Source organism: Magallana gigas, chromosome 5 (genome assembly GCF_963853765.1).
Source record: "Magallana gigas chromosome 5, xbMagGiga1.1, whole genome shotgun sequence".
Classification (NCBI taxonomy): domain Eukaryota; kingdom Metazoa; phylum Mollusca; class Bivalvia; order Ostreida; family Ostreidae; genus Magallana; species Magallana gigas.
The window spans coordinates 20806203-20828535 of record NC_088857.1 but is presented as its reverse complement, the minus strand read 5'-3'; the positions used below and the strand labels follow the sequence as shown (position 1 = coordinate 20828535).

Sequence of the window (22333 nt, the reverse complement as noted above, 5' to 3'; positions counted from 1 at the left end):
CTGTAGGAGGAGTTATCCGTACAATGAGGGTACTCTTTTGGCAGCCGCCCGCCCGCCAACCCGCCCGCCCGCCATTTTCACCATTTTAATAACCGGATTTTTCCGTTGAAAAACCCGGTTAAAAATACTAGCTTTTGAACTTAGTCATTTTTTGGCAAAATGTTAATTGCATATAGGGTACTCCATTTAACTGGATACGGGTTGACATGGATTATGGATACAGTTCGCATAAAAGAAAACACGGTTTGCTGTCACATCGACAGCTTTTCACTTGTCTGAATAATGTTGCTGTAGATCTTTAGCTCACTGTCTAAAAAAAATTCTGGACAACCATCCAATTTTTATTAAGACCAGTGAGCTACATATTAATACTTAGCTAAAATGATACATAAACATTTTGATTGTTAATTTACAAATTATTGATTTTTTATTTGTTACATTTTTTTTAAATCGAAAACCCCCAAAAATGTGTGTTGTGGGGGGGAGGGGGGGGTCATTTTGTTGCAATTTGCTTGTTAACCAACCATACCTTGCGTTGTTTTCTTGCTTATTTGTAAAAGGTGGTTTGTAACAAAGTAGGTTTTGCAACAAGATCCCTTATATATAAATAACAACACTGGTTGCAATGATGAATCAAAAACATATTTATCACTTTACAAACTATATCCCAATGCGGCATTTCGTGTACATTAAAGGATTTATTAGTATTTAGGTAAATTTATTTCCTATGCGATTCACTTCAGTCGATATTTTAGTTGGCGAGAATTCCCTGTAGACAGGGTCTGTCGTCACAGCAAAATATCTCCCCGCTGGATAAAACATCCTTCTCAAACGAACAGTCTTCTTTCTAAAAAAAAAAAAAAAGAATAACAATATTAAACGCAAAGATTTTGTACAAATTACTAGTAGATAAATCATTTAATTAAAGATAAAAAAAATCAAAATTGTAGCTATTCAACAACAATAAAACAACCGACTTTCCTTTATTAACAAAAACAACAACAGTGCCATATTTATCATCATATACAATCCTTTACAAAATAAATACACACATCTTTGAATAACGATTGTTTATAACGTACCTAGTATTGTAATACTACAACTCTACGCTGTATAAAATACACCAATAATGTTACACCCCTTGCAAGGCCGTATGAATCGTAGGTGGTCTCAAAGATATAATAAAACATGCAAGATCATCTCATAAATTTCATACCTAAAATCAAAGTACTGAGAGTACTGAAAGACGGGGTCTTGAAAGTTTGAATTTGTAATTGTCATGGATTTCCTCCAATATACTTCCAAAATTAATAAGTTTGAATTATTTGTTACAATCTACGTTAATTCGGCTTTTTTGCAATTGTTTAATACTTTGTCTAAATTGTACTCAATCCCGGTCGTCATAATTGTAGAAAATTGACACAACGGTATATTATGTAAAATAAGACCCCAAGGAAAATTTTAAAAATTACTACTAACCGGGAAAATCAAACAACTATATCAAAGTAGATAATTTTAACCATTAGATTTATTCAATTTTGTGTTCCAAGGGAAAATCCACAAGTCGGACAGTATCCGTAATAAAAGTTTTATTAAAACCCCGAAAACTCTAAAACTGCTGAATTAAAAAACAAAGTGAACATTTGTATAACGATAACAAACACATGCACCTGACGTTAGAAATATTTTTTTACAATAAGATTCCAAGAACTTTGACAATAAAAAGATTTGTCCCGGTCGCCATTTTGATTTTTAAGACCGACTTATCTGACACGATTTTCTTCATTTGCGATTCATGCAAAATTAATAGGTAAAAATAAATCCGTTCGCCACTTACTACTTTTTTGTGTAAACTCGTGCATCACCTACACGAATTACGATACAACCGTTCCTTTCATTAAAAATCATACTCCGAAAATCAGAGACATAAATAACAGAGATGGTCAACCCCGCCATTAGCGTGTAAATGTTACGGGACCAACCTTACTTTGAGAAATACAAGTGCAACAGCAATCTTATATAAGTAATTAAATCTGAACCTGATAGTGAACATGAACATGAACCTGTAAATATTTTAAGCATGTTTTATTTCTGAAATATTTACAAAAACTCTTTATTTAGTTTTTAAATTACTTTTTTAAAACTTATTGACTTTTCACAAAGTAATGGTAATGCATTACATTACTCATGTAATAGTAATGTAATGCATTACTTCAAGAAAATTAAGTAATGGTAATGGTAATTTAATGCCCTAATTCATGAAATAATGGTAATGTAATGCATTATTTTACAATGTAATTCACCCCAAGCCTGATTCCAACTAAGCCGGAAAACATGAAAATTAACATTTAACTTGGTTCTTCAATCGATAAGATTGTATATATTATATGATGTATAAGTCTTCCAAAATGCATAATCTATTATAGATTTTGCTGACAATGCATTGTTTAAAATTTAATTTCAGTTTAATCAACTAAAGAGCCAACAAACGAGAAGGAAAATTCAGACTTGTTTTTACTTTCTTTGTACAAAATTCCTTTAGAGACGAACAGCAGTCATACCGCAAGTAGACTGGAAGCCAATGAAACACCTTTTTCAATTTGTAAAACATCTGTGTATAACCCATCCCGATTTTAACTTAGGCTTGCGCATGAAGTTTGGTAATATTCAGGTGAAAGATTGTCAAAATAAAATTCACAACTTTTCAAAAATGGCACATTGCGTTTGGGAACTTTAATTTCGATTCCACCATCAACCTCTTCTATTGATTTAAAATGAGCTCGTACACCAACTGAATCGTCAACGGCGCTGTGCATTCAGTTACGTAACTCATTCCACATTTGAACCCGAGCAAGAATATTTTGATCAATAAAACTATTTGTTTATTTTCTAAATAGAATTTTGTTTATACACAGAGGACTTGAAAAGATTTAATGTGTGTTTTTATAATACATATTTACTGAAATGCATGAAAACTTTCTGCACTGTTTTTTTACGCGTAGACTCAATTCATGTGTTCTACGCGTGCCTTCCGGTTTGAGACTTCGGCTGACAGTAAACCAATAGACGGGGTCACATGACCCGTCTAAAAAACAATGAACAATTGCAGCATTTCAATTCCTAGAGTAGATGGGTAAGTCATGCATGCTATGACTACATGTAATTATTACACAAATTGGACGGAAATGTTATAACCGTAGCCTGATAAAGATGTACGCCCGCATTACGGTATTTTGTGTTTCCGTAATGCAATACCCCAAACGAATGTGTTGCATACGACCGTATCAATACATAGTATCAATACATAGCTTAGAATCAATACATACCTTAGAATCCATACATATCTATGATGGAATCAATACATACCTTAGAATCAATACATACCTTGGAATCAATACATACATTGGAATCAATACATACCTTAGAACAGTGGACAGTAAAGTTATAACCGCTGTATGACCGTATCATGCAAGTCTCCGTATCGTCACAAAAATGGTCCCACGTACAGCTGAGATGTTCATCACATGTCGGACAAGGCTTACCTGAATATGACGCAACATGTTGTTAAAGAAAACAGGACTCTAGCTAAAAGATCAATCTATAGACCTTTAAATAATATATAATGAAAAATAATTCTTATAAATATAAATTAGGTGGGGATCATTAATAAGTGTATAGTATTAAAATGGTCGTTAATTTCAGGTGATGTGAAAACGGACGTCTAAGCATGTACCTTGAGGACATGATGTGACGTTGCAAAGTTCGAGCTCAAAGATCTGACCCTCACAAGCTTTCCCGCCATTCTGTGGGATGGGGTTATTGCATAGTCGATTACGTTTTCTAACGCTCAAATCACCACAGGTGGCGCTGCATTCAGACCAATGTCCCCAGGAGCTCCAACCTCCATCAACGTCTTTAAGTACACAAGAAAAAAACATGTACGTAATTTTTGAACATTCTGTTTCTACGGTGGTAATTTTGACAATTTCAGAATGTATCATCGAGCTTGATTTTGGCAATTAACCGCCAGAGTAAGTCAAAATTAATCGCAAAAATCATCCTCCAAAAGAACTGGGAACGGTTGATTGCGCGTCTAAAAAAATAAAGGTTACCTATCTCATCCATTTTCTAAAATTTAAACTGACAATTTATTAATTCATAGTAATTATTTATACTAACCACAACTACCACAGCTTTTTGGACACATGAGTCGGCCTTGTGGATTGTTGACATCACAGATGCTGGAGGTAAAGATAGTACATCCGGGGTCATGGTCCTCACACAGTACTAAAACACACAGAGTTCAGAACAACGTGAAAATACTCGGCTTTGGAATACATTAATGAGTGAATTTTTTGGTTTTTGGTTTTGCTGTATAATTTCTTATATGAAGTTATTTTTAAGGTAGTTGTCGATGTTAGTTACTTTGTCTGTTTAATTTTTAGGTGAAAATTGCCATCATTAAGATTTCGAATGTATATGTGAGTTCCAATTTCAGCCTGTCTATGGAAGCATCGCAAAAACTAAGAGCAATTAGTTTAGAAGCATGGTTGTTTTTGTATGAAATTACTAGTTAACATGTACGTTTTCAATGAAAAAAGTCTGGCTTTAAGTATTTAACTACTTTGGTTGTTACGAGTCCCAGCATTTAGATAAACTTACAACTAAAAGATATGATTTTTTTTTAGATATTCGGGGTTACTCTAAATGAACAAACATACACTAGTATCGTAGTTCTTTACTCCATACCATCAACCTCAATAGCGGCATTATGACGTCCCAATAAATGCAAGCGATTTTCGAGATGACGTTTAACAAAATATAAACGAAAAATATAATAACTGACGTGGGCACTCCGTCTTGTTACAGGGTTGAGTCTCTGTGTCCAGTCCATTGCAGTTTTGGCCACCAAACCTTGGTGACGGATGTGTACATGCGCGCGTGCGCTTAAGTACACCCGCTCCACACGTGACACTGCATAGTGACCAGCCCGACCAATCGCTCCAACTTCCGTTCACTACAGGGAGAGAAGTTTAACTTTTATTGCCTTTAAGTTTAGCCGACGGAATACATAGCCAAGAATACAAATATAAAGTTTAACATGCAAGACGTTGCACAAAATCCGGATTAAATAACACAATGTATCAATAAATACATTTATGAAAAAAAATTGAAATATATTGACAAAAACATTCGTAGTTTATTTTGTACGCGAACAAGTAAGTTTAGAGATGCAAATATCTCTGATAGAATTATTAAAGCCTTTTATTTTTTAGCTAACTCCTAATAAAGTCGAGCTCAACGACATTGACAAACTCTTCCCTCACAATAAAGTGGACAATTCTTCACACGTAGGCCATTAAACCAAAAACATGGACAATGATTATGTATTCTTGGTCTTCATGTATTTATCTTCCGAACGAACGCTACCTGGACACCCATGTATACATGGCTTGATCTCATAGGGATCCCCGGTGCAGAAATTTCCGTTATGAGAAGGCGCTGGATTGTTGCACTTCCGATCACGTGTTTGAACGCCTGCTCCACAAGTCAGGGAACATGACGACCATCCAGCCCAATCAGACCACTTCCCGTGAACTGCCAAGAAAGCGGTAGCACCGAATGAGGAAAGTTTTGATCTCTCCACCTTCGCCAAATTCATGCAAGTTAAATATGTCTTTCGAAATGAAAAAGAGATCTGTGTAAATATCTATCTTCATGTCCGCAACAAAACTGTTGATCAAATTATCATTTTTCGTCATTTTGGATGAAATAGAAGCACATTCAATAGTTCAACTTAATTTTCACAAAATGCAATGTCATCGTATGACGCGAGAACCTTACTTGGACATGCTTCTGGCGCGCAGTTCTCGATTTCGCTGCTTGTCCCATTACAGTCTTTCCCGCCAAAGGCTGGTGCAGGATCTGAACAATTCCTGGTGCGATGTCTGGTTCCGTTCTCACAGCTGACACTGCATGAACTCCAGGCCGACCACTGTGACCACTTGCCATCTACTCCTACACCAACGACAAAGGAAGACATATATATGATTGCGTAGCTGCCTCTCAAACAAGAGCAGGAAAGTTAATGCTGTCCCATCAGTGAAAAAAAAATTGAAACAAAGAGTGGTAAATAAATGTGCCTGTTTCGAAGGCGAACTTTCAGTTGGTAAAGTTAAGTTCAAAACTGACTTCAATCCTTGTAAAATGTAATTGTTACTAGCATCAGAAAAGCGTATATTAGAATTAAAAGTTGCACGTACTGCAGGTGCCACAGGTAACAGGACATAATTGCTGGCCATAGGGATGGTCCGCTGCACAAAACACGTTCTTATGGGTAGAGCATTCCGGACTCAAGTCTTTGCAAACATCTTGAATAGACATTGAAAAAAAAAAACACTATAACTATTCCGTCCGGTTTTCTCCAAAATAATTCATCTTATTGATCTATTGAAAAAGAGTGGTATAGATTTTATAGATCACTCACAAGGACATACAGAATCATTGCAGGGTTGTGTGTCTGTGACATTGCCAACACACGCATGCCCATTAAACTGAGGCGGGGGATTGTCACAGCTTCGGGATCTTGTTTCCACGCCAACGCTACACGTGACACTACATGTGGACCAATCAGACCAGGCGGACCAATTTCCGTTTACTGGAAAGAGAGAACGCGTCATTGGAAAACATTTTTTAATGGAAAGATTACTTCTTGTCGTCAATCTGATATGAAAATATCTCAATTAGTACTGACCGGAACATGAGCTAGCATAAAACGTAAGTGGTTTAAGAGTGTTAGAATTAGAATACCGGTATTACGAAATAGCAAAAAGGTTGTCTTTAGAAAAATTATGACACAATTAGTCTAGTAGGTCAACAAAAGTGTTGACCTACTAAAGTATTTTTGTTAGAAGCTACATTCACTTTGTAATCCAGACTTTATTTTGATATTTCCTATGGGTTTTTCTTATATTAACCGTCAATTTTCTTGGTGTTCTAGAAAAATAATTTTTTAAACTGCCCATCCACTCTTTTGGGAAAGTGTAGAAAAAAACCGTGTCCGGCAATTACTGGACTTTATAGACAAGTGTTCTTCGGGACCTATTTACCTGACCAATATTACAAACAATTTACCTGGACAAGGTATCTGAGAACACGCTGTGACGTCAAATGACGGACCAACGCAATATTTCCCTAGGCTAGAGGGCGTGGGGTTGGAGCAACTTCGGAACCGAGCGCTTGTTCCACCGTCACACGTGACTGAACACGTGGTCCAGCTTTCCCATGAAGCCCATGACCCGTCCACTGAAGAAGCAATACATCTTGCCATTGAAATTGCTCAGAATTGTTACAAAAGAACAATGTAATGTACATCATCCATCATGTAAAGTCATTTATCTTTCTGTAAGGATGATGTGAATACCATCATTTCATTGATATCAACGTTTCAAAAAATTCACTTGCAACCTGTCTGTATAATAATATTACTGATTTCATTAATGGAGGAAGAGATGGAAAAAAGGAAATAAAGAACCATATTCTAGCACCTACATGTATTTGCATTTTAATTTATTTCAAATCCAATTTAAGAGCGATTTTTAAGGATAGCAGACACAAGTCTTTGATTTACCTATACATTCCTCTGCGTTGCAATCTCCTGCCTCCTGTGCAAATCCAATACAGTCTACCCCACCACGTAATGGAGCTGGGTTATCGCACTGCCTCGATCTGAGTCTGACCCCGCCCCCACAGGTTGCGGTACAAACACTCCAATTTTCCCAATTACCCCAGCCACCATCAACCGCTAGCAAAATAGAAGAATATATAAGAAATCTGGCAATTGTTTTTTTTTTAAAGAATCACGCATCTTTCTTAATTCCTTCACCGTTTGGTTTCATATTGATAGTATAGTGTTTCTGTTTCTTACGACAAAGTCCACAGGTTTGAGGACAGACATTTTGACCATCCACATTGCCAGGTGCGCAGAAAACGTCCTTCAGTAAGGCACATTGGTCGCTAGAGTCAGCACATGAGCCTGGGTAGAGAAAAAGGACAATCCGACTGACCGCAAGTTTTATTGTCTATGTATCTCCTTCACTCGGGATTTGAAAGCTAACGTTAGTAAAATTAAATTTGAATACTGCGTAAAAATCCTAATCTTTTCCTTACTATCATATGGATTTCTCTTTCTCACTCTTTTTTCCCAATCTATTTCATTACTTTTATCAATTTGTTTTATTTTGTTTAGAATTTATTTGCATACGTGAGCAAGGGGCTAAAATACACGATTGTGTATCTCGAACACTTCCGGAACACGGCTTTCCACCGTGAGATGGCGCTGGGTGTGTGCAAGATCGTGTTCGTGATATACTTCCAGCTCCACACGTAACGCTACAAGAGCCCCAACTTCCCCAATTTGACCAACCACCGTGTACTGCAATAAAGATGTTAATACTTGTGCACAAAATTTAAAAAAAAGACGGGTTCTTTAAAGTGGATGCAATATTATCAAAACAACAAATTATAAAACTAGTACTTGGGCATGGTCCCAGGTTACATGTTTGAGACTGGTGATTGGCGCCTCTACAATTGTGCCCGCCATAGGCCGGCTTGGGGCTGTCGCAGGAACGATATCTGATATGAACCCCTGTACCACACGTGGTCGAGCAGGCACCCCAAGAGCCCCATCGTGACCATGCGCCATCAACTATTTGCAAAGATTAGAACTACAAATCGTTATGTTAATGTAAATGTTTTTTTAAACCTTATATATAAATAAATGATGACATCATTGTTATTGATTTTTTTTTTTAGAATTATGAAGTATCATGACGAGATCGAAGACTTTTAATTTATGGCTATCTTAGTGTTATTCCTTGTCACGGGGATGATACTTTTTTTTCCATTATACCTGGGCAGTGTTTAGTATTGCATGCCTTGGTCTCCTGACTCGCTGTACCGCATCCTTTCCCCCCGTGGGCTGGCGCCGGGTTCGTGCAAGTTCTTTGTCGGGTCTCAGACCCCGGGCCACACGATGTTGAACAAGAAGTCCATCGACTCCAAGCCGACCACTGTCCATCGACTGAATCAATATGATGTATCATTTTGTTATGTAAGTGTTTAATGAAGGAAATTCGTAATAACTGGCATGAAAAATCAAGTTTGTACAGAAAAAAATATAGAAGATCAGTGAATTTGCTACTGCATGGTAAAAGGAGACAACTTGAGGAACAATAATTACGATTTTGAGAGAGCTTGATGATCGCGGCCATTTATAGACTATATTTATCTCCTTAAGAAGAAGAGTTCGATAGATTTGCTGACCGTCCAGCCTCCTTAGATAATCTTGTTGAACTATTTGTGATTCATAATTCCATGGCTTGAAGGGCGGGGGGGGGGGGGGGGGGGTGTCAAATTGATTTTGGAGCAGACAATTAATGACGGTTCTATCACTCACCAATACACGATACAATACAGGCCTGGGTGTCGCTTCTGCTCCCAGCACAGTTGGCGCCACCGTAATTCGGACGTGGGTTATTACAGGAACGCTGACGAGTTTGAGTTCCGGTTCCACAAGTATTTGAACAAGTGTTCCATCTTCCCCACGACGACCAGTGCCCATTGACTATTTAAATTAATAGCAGTTATATTTATGAACTATGTGCTTGCTTTGCTCTCCTAGTAAAGTTCTAACTTAATTGATAATCAACCTGATAGAACCTATTATTAGTACATGTATTAACAACCAAAATATATAAAATACTTTTATAACTGATAACATGTAAAATACAAATTCTATGTACATTCCATATGACCATTCAGATGTGCTTACTTGGATTATGATCGCAGGTGCAAATATTTTGAGAACATTTCGGGTGGAAATCACGTCCACAGCTGTGGTGGGAACATCCTGCATCGTCGTTACATTCTGCGTGTAACAAACTCAGTCGTAATTCTCATTAAAGAGATATTTTTACTTTGCAAGATATAATGAAATAATTTTGCTGATGCATCGTATTTCAAAATGAAAGGACAAGACCAAAAATGGGCTAATTGACTTCTACTTTTGTAAATACAAGAAAAAATCTAAACCATAAGATATTTTTTTTTTAATTAGGGCCCAGCCTCACCCTTTATTCCATATACTCATGCCTGGACAAGTCTTACCGAGACACAGACAAGCATGCGTGCCGGACACCGCCATGCAGAAAGGAGATTTCCCTGACGGACAGCGGTTGTAGCGAGTACAGTCACTGTCAACTCTACAGTTGCGTCCACATCCACAGGATCCGGAGTCACAGACCTTGTTATAGCCAAAGAAACAGTGGTGATTGGAGCAGTCGCCGTGCTGTGAGCACGTGGTCTCACAGGAACAGATCCATGTATTGACTTGCGCCGGAGTACACATGGGATCGGCATTCGGACACCGCTTTCGGGCACAGTCATTGTTCCCCTGACAAATGCGTTCACAGGCACATTGGTGTGTGTTGGACGCGCAGGCTGCTGTATAACCTGATTGGCATTGATGGTACACGCATTCCACGTGTGTGGTACAGCTCTTACTTTCGCAGACACATCGGTTGCTCTTGCATCTTCTCTCGAATCCACGTGGACAATATTGACTACAATCAGTCGCTGCCAAACAATCTGTTTGAAATTATTTCTTTTCAATCAGTTGTCTAGTTCGATTTTTTTTCATGTTATTAATCAAGAGCGTAAAATATAATCAAATTAAAAGCAAACACAAATATTGACGATTACAAATGTCATCCACATGTACATGGCAGGCTAGTAAAGACTTTTCCGAGTAACGAAGTAAGGTAAAAACTAGAGTTTTGATTATACGGGTATAATTGTCCCTTTTATCTGTCCTTAATGACGCAATTCACAGCCCTCATGACGTAATTCACAATCATGTAGTTCTTTTACGACTATCGTAATCTCAAATTTGGTATTTAATATCTACCTGATGCAAAAATTGTGAAGATGGCATCATTCAAACAGCTTTAGATATCTGTAACTGAGGGATTACACTACGAGTGTATGTGTTTGTCTGTAGTTTGTTTGTTTGTTTGTTTACCTGTGCAGCCACATTGGTTTGATGCGCAATAAGGAACAGTTTGTCGGTTGCAGTAATTTTTTGAACACTCGGTGTTTGCTGAACATGTCCTTACGTAACCTGGTTCTGGAGATGAAATAAAATGAAAATACGAAATCATTAGATTGAAATTAGGTAAAGAGAATGCTTTTTGTAGTTCATCATCATCATCATCATCATCATCATCATCATAACCACCATCGCCGCCGCCACCACAACTTTTATCATCATCATCATCGTCGTTGTTAATACCAACACTACAGGTAAAACCACCATTGTTGTCATCATCATCATCATCATTTCATAATAATTGTCTATTTTTGAAAATGTTCTTGTTAATTTTGCTTAACTATTCTACAAATTAGTTTGGAAAGAACATATGTTTTCTTGTGGATTTTTTTTTCTAATTCAAAAGTCAATCATTTGAATAGTTGTCGTTAGATGTACGAATGCGTATAGGTGCTACATTGTGATTTTTTTTTTCAAAATTCCAACTTCAAAAGTTAACGTTAATTTTGATAGATCCAACTTAAAAGTTGGAATTTCCAACTTTAATCTTGAAATTTTCAACTTTCAAGATGCAAAATCCAAGATTAAAGTTAGAATTTTCAATTTACTACTGGAAACCAAAATATCACAGCGTGCACTCAGACGCCTCCGCATAGATCGAATGTCCTATCAAGATTGTTAAAGCTTGTGCTTGGAAACTTACACAGGTTGGACGTGGCATTTGAAAGTGTGCTTTTCATATAATCTGGACAAAAGGTCACAGTCTGGTTTACTAAATTATCTTTTGTCAGATTCCCTGACGGTAAGCAACCTTTGTTGATAGTGACCAAATGTAGATCGAGAGGTCAAACATGGACCGACAATTTTCGCTGAGTTTACTCGACAATGAACAGATTTGATGCACATATTTGAAATGACAAGTGATTGACCCCATTTGATTTTTGGGTCAAATGTGTGTGATTTAGTGATCTACGGTACAAATATCTAACCCAATTAATAGACAAAACATGTATACATGTACACGCCTGCCCAGTTCAATTAGTGGTTCACCGAACAGACGGACCAGAACTGAAGAAAGTGTTACGTACGTGCCACGCATTCACAAGTGTGTTTGTTCGATGGTGAGCAATATGCCATCGTACCGGCCTGACACGTGACAAAGATGGGACAATCAGAATCCGAGTGGCACGTGGCTTTACATTTACAATGGCCGCCATCACAAACGGAAGTACTTCCTGTCGAGCAGATGTTTGTGCTGCAGTCGCCATTTGAAGAGCAACCATTTTGACATGCGCACGTACTGGTTGACCCGTAGACTGACGAACACATTATGTCGCCGCCATGAGGACAGTTATATCGAACACAGTCGGAGGCGCGTGAGCATGTGTGCTGACAGCTACACTGGTGCGAAGTCGTGGAGCAGACGGCTTTATAGCCTGCTATACAGTGATGCTGTGAACACTGTGCGTCCGTGTTGCACTCATTTGCTGTCAAAAGACAAAGCAGAACAAATATATACAATCAGTAAAATAAAAACCTACCAGCCTTTAATACTATAGAATTTTAAGATAAATCGTCGACTTCTACTGACCGACACAGACACAGATCCGCGCCAGGTAGCCGTCAATCACTTCCGCCCCACAGATTGGCCGCTCCGACTTGAAGTAGCAGGTGCCCGGGCAGTCTGAGGCGATGGTACAGGGGAAGTAAGTGCTGCAGTGGGCCACGCCTCCTAGACACAGACCTACAACGGCCCACCAATATGTACTTAAGTAAACCCAATGTGTATAAATGATAACATACCTAAATTTAGCTGTCCTTGAACGGCGGTTATCTTCTAATGTTTTTTATTGTAGAAAAGGTCTCTTTTTTTATTGAACAGAAAGCTAATGGGTGTTTGGGCCTAAATAACCATATGACCATTGCGTTAAACTAATGTGCATAATCAAGACATTCTAATGATTTGTATTTGTATAAAACTAGTCAATAAATACATTTATTCAGGTGAGCGATGTGGTCCACAAGCCACTTTTTGGGGGTGGGGGGTTGTGGAGGGGGGGGGGGGTAATCATTCCACTAAAAAAAAAAAATTAAAGACAGGTATCTATAAGAAATGCTGTATCCATGCTAAAATAATAATTAGCTTTTGCCTGGTAATTTTGTTGTTTTGTTTTTCTTTTGTGTAAACGTTGTTGTCGAAATCAACGGAATTTCTAAGCAGAGGTAACGGACTTAAACTCTTGGGTTCCCACCACGTATTGACATGTGATAACAAATCTACAACCTTCTGACAACATTGAGGATATTGTGTTATTATCACAATTGATGTCCCATTATACATGTATTAAGTGATTTTTATCACAAGCAGTATATTTATAATTGCAGTCTGTTGAATTAGTTAACGTATATCACTCCTCACGTTTTGATTTCATTGCGCAGTTGATCATTATATTTTCAATGAATATGATTTTATTTTCTTGATAATCAAAAAGGGATCATTATTTCATAATTACACAATATCCATAAAGAAAATCCGTTTGAATCCAAGAAACAAACAAGTTCTTGGGAGAACTATTTTTCGTGCGTAAGGCTTTTTTTAGACGAAAATTTTTCTTTTATTCATAATTCACATTTTTAACATTTGATAAGTTTGTGACATGTTCTATAGGTTCTGTGTGACATGTACAAAACTGAATTTTTAGAGAGTGATACACGATTAGCAAAATTTCATACAAATATGTAGAAAATGTCTGAATTTTTTAAAGCCATTTTTTGCGAGAATTTTACCTTTGAAGCCATATATTTAAAATCAGACATCACTGACCCCCATGTTTTATTATGTCAAAATGATACTGAATACATATCAAGGCAAATTGGATTAATCTTATTTTATGCTTGATCAAATTGTAACTATTTTAGAAATTGTCTATTTTAAGTGCAAAAAGGTCACCAAAAAATTATGCAGCTTCGTTCATAATTTTTTCGAAATCCCTCTATTCAGTGTAAACATTGTGCATAATCAAAAAAAATATTTGAAGAAATAAAAATAATCAAAAATACTGACAACAAATCCTAATCAGGCTTAAAGTCGCATTTTAGGTGCAAAAAATTCAAATTAAATTGGCCATAACTCAGAGGTACATGTATGAACACTGACCTTCCATTATCTTGGTATTTATTAGGTATATTTTGTCTACAGATTTCAATGATATACTTCTCAAGAAATTCTTGATACAAGAACATTGAGGATTGGGATACCTTAAACAAACATTTTAATCAAACTAATTTCTTTATAATATAATTTCCACGGATGTTATCGGTAATCGGCTGATTCGGTCGCTGATAAATGTAAACACGTTATGAATGTCTTAATTAAAATTCTTGATTTCCAAAAAGTACTCAAATCAAAAAAGTATGTACTTACAGATCACGAAAACAATTACTCCCATGTAATTCGGTTTCATATCGCCGACATTATATCCAATCCGTATAAATGAAGGTCCTGTTTTCTTATCAATGTAAGGATTGTGATTATTTCAAGGATGAAAAACTTGACGTATAATATTGCTGTCGGTCATGAATTTTCATGTTTTTTATTGTTCTTTTAGAAGCTGAAAAACAAAGTTAACCACTGAAAGTTGAAAAACTTGAGTATTGGTACATGTATTTGGAAAGTTTATTTTAGCATATTTACCTGTATGCTAGAAGTTGGAAATGTTAGTTATCAGAAACTAAACAATAGTTAATGTCGTATTATTATGGAATCGTTTAAAGCGAGAATATAAAATCGCGAACATGGAACTTTTATACTAATTTCTTAATGTTCTTAACTCTCAGAAAATAAAAGCGAGATTTTTGATTTCGCGAGGTTCGCTTTTTGCGATATTACGCGGATATTAATTCCTCGCATTTTATTAGGAATCTACAGTATTTACGTAAAGATGTTTCTAACGAGCCGATGACTGTCCATATCAGTGACTCTCTAGCTCACCCCTGCGAATGTTATTTAAGCATTGAATCGGTGTGTGCAAACAAATTATCATAACGCGCTAGCGCGCGTTTTTCAATTTGTATGCACACCGTTGCAGTTATGAGACCACATCTTTCAAAAAATAATGATTCAATGCTTATATTTACGTATTTTAACATTTATTTCCTTCCCGAAAACATCATTTATTTTTGAAAAGCTCTGTCTTATTCAACGAGTTATACGAAATTAACGAAAGAGCCACTGAAACAGCCGAATTATGCTGACGAAAATAGTGCACAGCGTTTTAAATTCTAATAACCCAATTTTATTTTTCTTTATGTAATTGAATGAATATACTTTTGGTATACTAAGAAATTAATCAATTTAATTCATTGAACCGTCAAAATATATTTACATCAATGAACTATTAATCAGCGGAAGTATAATATCAGGTCGTGATCCGGTTTGAAGTCGCGAGAAGAGTCAGTTCATGTTCTTCGAGAAATACTGTAGGAATACTGAATGTATTTATACGCACTAGATTGGGTGATTGGGTCTTCTGTGTTATGCGTAAATATCACTCAAATCAACCAATGCAATTTCATAGAGGGAAAAAAAGTGAATGTAAATATTGTCATTTAAACTTTAGACCACCTGGTTTTATTTGACCCTTTCAGTTTCGCAGTAAAATCGTGCCTCGTGTTTATAGTCTATTTCATAGAATATAGGTACTTGTAATCAAATATAAATTCAGGACATTTATTGATTTTAAACTTTATCTTCATAAATTGGTGGATAAAATGACTTCTAGAAATAAATGTGACATTAGCAAATAATAAGATTTTTTTCTGCTGTTGCAACAATTAACATTTTTAGTAGCGATCCCCCATATTAAGGATTAATTTTCTATCCGCGCCTGACCTAGTAATAGGATCAATATTGAAACAGACTATACTATTTTATGCAGAATGTTCCTTGAAAATGGCTCGATATACTAAGTTTTTATACAAAGAGACACTCATTCGTTTTTTTAGAAAGCACGGTATTGCACATCACAAGCATCAAACATGGCTATAATTTTATTAAGCAACCCAATTTTCAACCACGTGTACATTGTTTAAACATGAACGATAACTCTGTTCTGAATATCAACGTGTAGTTCAAGTAACAGTTTACTGTTAGATGATGAAATAAGACATACATCTTAATAGATTTTCGTGTTTTAACATAATTCAAAATAGGATATGATATGATAAAACGACCAGTACTTACGTATTTATAGAATATTATCCGAACACTTATACTTCCGCTCGAAATTTCACAGGATCTGAACAAATCTCGGGGAAGTCTCGTGAACTTTCATTCGAGCACCTCATGATTCATTGCATACTTAGCAACGATAAAGAAAACATTCCGAACACATTCGCAGGGGTGTACCTGCAGGTTTATAGCTCCCACGATTCAAATGCCTGGACATATGTGGACGATTCATGTTGATTCTTTCGGGGAAAAAAGGATTGTAAGTACAGTATGCTTATTTACTAAATGCGCAATTCCGTTATCTCTACAGATTTATGCTGACTATTGTGTGCAAATTGTCTGGTTTTTTTCTTCGCTTTTTTTGAAATCAATTATAGAAACAGTTTTGAATGCAACTTTGATTGAAGACAAACCCTCTCACGCTTTTGCTATTACAACAACATCGTTTAACAAAGATACTCTCCAATATTGTTTGAGGACAATTATTCTAACAGTCAACAACAAATAATCTCTAAAATTGTAAAATTTTATTTTCCATATATTATTAACGATTCATTTCTAAAAATTATTAAAGTTTATTGTATGTGACAACTCAGTTTATACAGTTTTCATAGCAACGCTGCTGTATGGTACAAATAAAAACAAAAGCGATTTCATGCATGAACTGAAAACAGATGTTTAATAAAAAGAACAAAATAATAAGGATAATCCAAAAATACAACGTTAAAAAATACAGTGGAAAATCACAAGCCAGTTCTATTTCTGGTTTAAAAGAATTGTATAAAAAAAATCTGAAAGACTGAATTCAAATTCATCCAAAACGACGGTCGCTGCTTTATTTCTGACCCTGGTTACAAAAAAAGGTTAAGGTCAATGAAGCAATCCTGGCAGGGGACGAAACGCTCGGAACCACGAAGTTCTTGACAGGAGAAGCGATCCACAGGAATGAGGGTATACTCGGGGTCCCACGGGGACACATCTACAGCCCTACGGGTGTTTGCCGGCTCCTGTGGAGAGATGTTTAATTTGTCAAGAGAAAACTGTTGGAGAAATTCGTTGACATCGTCATCCACAATTTCATCGTTTTCTTCAATATTCTTTGATAAGACCTGGGGGAAATATGTTATGAAATATAGAATGTGTTTAAAATAAAAAGTGAATATGTGAGTAGTTAATTAGTTACAATTTTTGAGAAACTCGTTATAATCATTCATTGTCATATCCATGTAAATTTGTAATGAAGTCTCATATCATTTTTTTTTTAGCATTTCATGAGGAATAGTATAATAATTAAGACTTACGTTATGTTGACAATTTACGGACACCGACAACTTTGTTCTCTGAGGTAAACTGATACTGCATCGAATTCCCTTTGAACCAATAACAACCTCTCTTTTGTTTTCATTCAGAACTCTTGCTATCTCTGGAACACATGTCTTCTCTTGGGTTTCCTGTGGGAGACCCGTTATCACGGATCCTTCCCGAGAGGCCCCGGTGGTCTGACCCGGCATAACCTGTACGACACTGCTTGTCTCAGGTATTTCCTGTGGGACCGTCCTTGCCTCCCTTCGAATTTCCTGTGAGGCATTTGTGAAATCTAGTACCCTCTGGGGGACAGGTATTGCCTGTGGGACCGCCGTGGTTTCTCTTTGGGTATTCTGGGGATTATTGTGGGTCTGGGGAGAGACTATTGCTACTGGCCGCTGTCTGCTTAACTCCTCCTCCTCCTCAAAATTCCCAGGATTTCTGAGCCATGTCTCATTATTTGTCGAGAATTCCTATTGGGATAAAGTAACCAAATAACAATGAAAATATGTCAGCACAAATCAAACACAGTCGACATTACATATAATTATGTAAGTCTATACACATGCATGCATTTTTTTCAGTGTAATATAAAATCACTTATTCAGTATTAAATACTTTTATCGTGTTGATTACAATCCATACATAGTATATATGTGTATTAATACCTGTATACAGTTGTTGACTGGGCTCGAGGGCAACAGTTGATCGAGGCCGAATGCCGAGGGCAACAGTTGATCGAGGCCGAATGGTGAGGGCAACAGTTGATCGAGGCCGAAGGCCGCGGGCAACAGTTTGCGAGTCGGTCCGACAGATCAACTGTTGTCCGAAACACAGTCAACAACTGTTTTGTTATACCCCTACTAATTTAATAAATCGTTTTCGTAGAATATGACGTCACCGGTCAACAGTCTTTTTTAACAGTCACAATCCAACAAGTCCAGCCCAACAGTCAAAATGATGGATTTTTTTATAGAGTTATATTGTAACTGTTTCACATGTGTATAACAATTACTTCTATTGTTTAATCTAGAATTGTTTATAGTTATCCCATTTGCCATCCCTTTGACCATTGAATTAGACGAACCATTGTTCGGTGATGCTATTTGTACAGTACTTGTCTGAAATTGCCTTCCAACCTTTAAACATTAAGAAATGTCCGGTAAATAAAACGGTTATCATTACTAATCATTCACTTTCACATAGTATAAAATCATTTAAGAATTTTACATAAAAGATCGTGAGAGGGATAGAGAGATTCATAGGTAGTCTAGCAATCGCAACTTCTCGGGCCTTTCCGGCAGGTTCAGAGCTTGCCGGAAAGGCCCGAGGTAAAAAAAGACTAAAGCGACATTCTACCACTTACGTTTAATACCTTATTTTTTTTTATATTGATAGAAAAACTAAATTGTGACCTCCATGTTTGTTCTCGACACGGCAGATGACGAATGGTTGATTATTTCCGGTCTCTTGTGAGCACTGTTGGTGTCTTCCGGTCTCGAATACGGTTCATTTACTCGCTTCATAAAATGAAAATAAGATAATTGATAACAGTTGGTGTGAAATGTTTCAAAACTAAAACCTTCAAACGCAAATTCAAGAAGCGTTAAAAAATAGAAGTGGATGCGTGTGGGTGTTGGTTTTTTTTTTCGCAACTAAAAACTAAGGTAACTTTATATACTGCATTGAAGTATTTGCAAAATAATTCTGCTTACCGACTCAGCCCTGGTCAGCGAACGATGGTGGGGGATCACTGTAGAGGTTATAAAGTGACGGATTTGTTCTTTACTCAGCACACGATTTGCCTTTATAAAAAAAATAACATTTCATACACAAATAACTTCCATCCTTGCCTACTTAATCTTCATACAACTGTGAACATTAATTCTATGGTTGACAGTATTGTATATATTATACTTTAAAAACTTTGAAATTTTTTGAAATATGAACATTTAGTTCTCTTTGGTAGGCAGAAAAAATATTTATTGAGTACAAGGAATACTAACTCCGCCCAGCGCCGCTCTGCCCACTGTGCGAGTGGACCCGGTGAACCGTGACACCCCATGACCAATCGGCTGAGATCGATTACTTGGGGGCTCGACCTTCAAATAAATCAAATTTTGAATTTAAATTTAAACGCAGGAGTCTTTTCTAAACTCTTTATATAACAAACTTTTGATGGAAATTTAATTGAAGAACTAGTAAGATTAGATTAAAGATCGAAAGAAATGAGAATATATGGATAAACAAAAGAGGTTTATTTTTCACCAATACCAGAAACTTATCATAATATACGTGTACATGTACATGTATTTGTAATGTGTATGATAAAACTTCAAAAATAAAGACCTCCATATGTGTCCCGGAAATATTGGACGCGGTTGGTAAATCCATAGTCATTCTCTCGTGAGAACGTGGAGACGATTCTTTGGCCTGGTAAAAATCGGACTCTTCCAGTCTGTTCTGTGATTAAGAACCAAAAAAAAAAATGAATTCTCATAAACATCTTCGAAAGGAAGAAGCGATGAAATTTAGATACAGTATGATGTGACACATATTTTGTTGAATTTTTTTATTTTTTATACAAAATGTATTAGATGAATACATATTTTTATATAAAATAAAAGTAGATCTAATATATAAAGTAAACTGATGCTGCGCATTTTTGGTTGCAATTTTAGCTAGAACCGAAGTACCAAATACATTCCTTTAAATTGTGATATTGTTTGAATGTATAAGTCATAAAGATAAATCAAAGAAAACTTTGAATATCGCTCATTTAAAAAAGTAAAATTTAGGTTTCTAATGACTTAATCGTCTACAGTATCATATGCATAGTATGTGGATTCCTATTTAATATAAAAAATAAAAAGGAATAATCTATGTATATTTTCGCTAGTTGTAATCGTTTATACGGAATTTTCCATTTTTAAGAAAGCCTTATAAGTCTATTTGTCCTATCTATTTATACCACGAGAAATGAAGTCTACAAGCTACATTAATTATCTCTATAGGTTCAGTTGGATATTTTTAAAACTTCACTTGACACCATGAAGTCCATATCTTGACATCTGCGAAATCGCGATCGTTTGCTTTTCCCCAAATATTGATAGTATGGTGGCATATCTAACTTTTTATGTCGACATGCAACTTATTTATGTTAACATGCAAGATAAATATGCTGACATGCAACTTATTTATGTCAACATGCAACTGATTTATGTCGACATGCAACTTATTTATGTCAACATGCAACTTACGTATGTTGACATGCGAGATAAATATGTTGACATGCAACTTAGAAGTTGTACTATGTCAACATAACTAAGTTGCATGTCGACGTAAATAAGTTGCATGTCGACATTAAGAAGTTGCATGTTAAAACATAATGAAGTTGCATGTTGACATCAATAGGAAGCGTATCTAGCATCTTGGATGTCACATGTTGGCGATATTAGAAAAAATTTTAAACTCTTATTTGATTGCAGTTTTCTTGCATGTAAACATAGTTATGTTGCATGTCGAAATAACTATCTTGCATGTCAACATGTTTATCTTGCATGTCGACATAATAGAAAAATAATTTGCACACAAGAGGCAGAGATATGCCACCATATGACAGGCCTATACATCAATTTAAAAAATGTATGTAAATGATTCCACATCATCATTACCCTTTTAGGCAAGTAGGAATCCATCTTTTAAACTGTTTTTGACTTCCGTTATACAGTTTTGCTCTGCAGAAAAGCACGTCTTGCCTCAATTACTGATGCTGAAACACTAGCGATGTAACCAAAACACAACGCTAGCCTTGGCGATCATGACGTCATCAATCGACAACATCCAATGAGCGCTGCATTCTTAAAATACATTGCTAATTTTAGCTACTGGGATTTCCGTGGAATTCGTCTGCTAAAAAGTAAGGGGAACTACTCTTAAAATAATGCAATTTTTTTTCCAAATTAAACTTTTTTAAAAATCCTTTTGATATAAATCCAGCTTGCCAGAAAGATGGTTACCATTATCTAGGGTTGCTGCAATAAATTTTGATACAAAGAAAAGTTTTCTTTACGAAACCAACGAAGTTCACATCCTGGTAAACTTTTAAACATTGCATCAAAGGCAAATCCTCGAACATTTAATACATATATGTATAGGCCTAAACATTAATAACTGTGTTTATATGTTTAAAACAATGCAAGTCACGCAGTAACTATTGCAACATCAAAATTATGATCTCTTGACCCATTTTGGAAATGAAAGTTTTTACTTTTCTATATTTACTGAGTATATATGCATATAAAAAACCATATTTGATATGAAAGTCGACATTGCAAAAAAAAAACATAACCTGCGTTACTGGGTACGGGTTATGTAATTTTTTTTCTGCAATGATCGCTACCTTCATAACCTGCATGAAACATCAAAGAAAGCATTTCATTGTTTATATTTACATCTTTCTTTTAAAAAATTGATTGTTAAAAGTAAGTACTAAATTACTGTTAATTTACATCAGTATGTTAGCTAAAAGAAACAGCCAAATCGTCTCCTATGGCAATTTGGGTCGGACGGCATCATGATTATTTTGTGAAGTCTGTGATTTTTATCAGGTCGCTGTAGGTTTCGACCATTTAATAAATGAGGGGTGTAGAGTTCAGTCTGTCAGTTTCCGTAAGAAATACATGTAGAGG

General features: G+C 36.0%; 2 protein-coding genes across 5 annotated transcripts; both read right to left on the bottom strand.

Annotated features, from left to right (window-relative positions):
* Positions 1–626: 626 nt before the first annotated feature.
* Positions 627–14614, bottom strand: LOC105337817 (A disintegrin and metalloproteinase with thrombospondin motifs adt-1). The gene is made up of 22 exons (XM_011442754.4): positions 14532–14614; positions 12699–12851; positions 12196–12594; positions 11081–11185; positions 10168–10647; positions 9833–9928; positions 9458–9625; positions 8912–9082; positions 8537–8707; positions 8264–8434; positions 7928–8035; positions 7631–7804; positions 7135–7305; positions 6488–6658; positions 6264–6371; positions 5845–6018; positions 5431–5598; positions 4847–5017; positions 4180–4287; positions 3734–3913; positions 3421–3542; positions 627–847 (listed from the first exon to the last, which is right to left on the bottom strand). The coding sequence occupies exons 1-22, from the start codon at positions 14569–14571 to the stop codon at positions 752–754; spliced, it is 3705 nt and encodes a 1234-aa protein (XP_011441056.3). The 5' UTR covers positions 14572–14614; the 3' UTR covers positions 627–751.
* Positions 14615–16988: 2374 nt separating this feature from the next.
* Positions 16989–21474, bottom strand: LOC105337732 (uncharacterized). 4 transcript variants are annotated; one of them, XM_066085794.1, is made up of 7 exons: positions 21317–21474; positions 19992–20105; positions 19649–19744; positions 19358–19447; positions 19058–19162; positions 17639–18115; positions 16989–17344 (listed from the first exon to the last, which is right to left on the bottom strand). In XM_066085794.1, the coding sequence occupies exons 1-7, from the start codon at positions 21338–21340 to the stop codon at positions 17189–17191; spliced, it is 1062 nt and encodes a 353-aa protein (XP_065941866.1). In that variant the 5' UTR covers positions 21341–21474; the 3' UTR covers positions 16989–17188. The 4 variants fall into 4 exon arrangements, with proteins under 4 accessions (XP_065941866.1, XP_011440940.3, XP_019926640.3 ...); XM_011442638.4 differs by having other exon boundaries at positions 16989–17446; positions 21317–21473; XM_020071081.3 differs by lacking the exon at positions 19058–19162 and having other exon boundaries at positions 16989–17446.
* Between the last annotated feature and the right edge of the window lie 859 nt (positions 21475–22333).

Bases quoted from the DNA above. Each gene is read 5' to 3' on its own strand.
- LOC105337817 (XM_011442754.4), bottom strand. From the start codon at position 14,571: ATGAAACCGAATTACATGGGAGTAATTGTTTTCGTGATCT. The intron at 11,186-12,195 runs GTACGTAACACT...TTTCATCTCCAG, and splicing joins CACTTGTGAATGCGTGGCAC to AACCAGGTTACGTAAGGACA. The intron at 8,036-8,263 runs GTATGCAAATAA...TTCTCTACCCAG, and splicing joins TATTTTAGCCCCTTGCTCAC to GCTCATGTGCTGACTCTAGC.
- LOC105337732 (XM_011442638.4), bottom strand. From the start codon at position 21,340: ATGGATTCCTACTTGCCTAAAAGG. The intron at 20,106-21,316 runs GTAATGATGATG...TCTTAATCACAG, and splicing joins ATTCCTACTTGCCTAAAAGG to AACAGACTGGAAGAGTCCGA. The intron at 19,448-19,648 runs GTTAGTATTCCT...TTTTTTATAAAG, and splicing joins GCAGAGCGGCGCTGGGCGGA to GCAAATCGTGTGCTGAGTAA.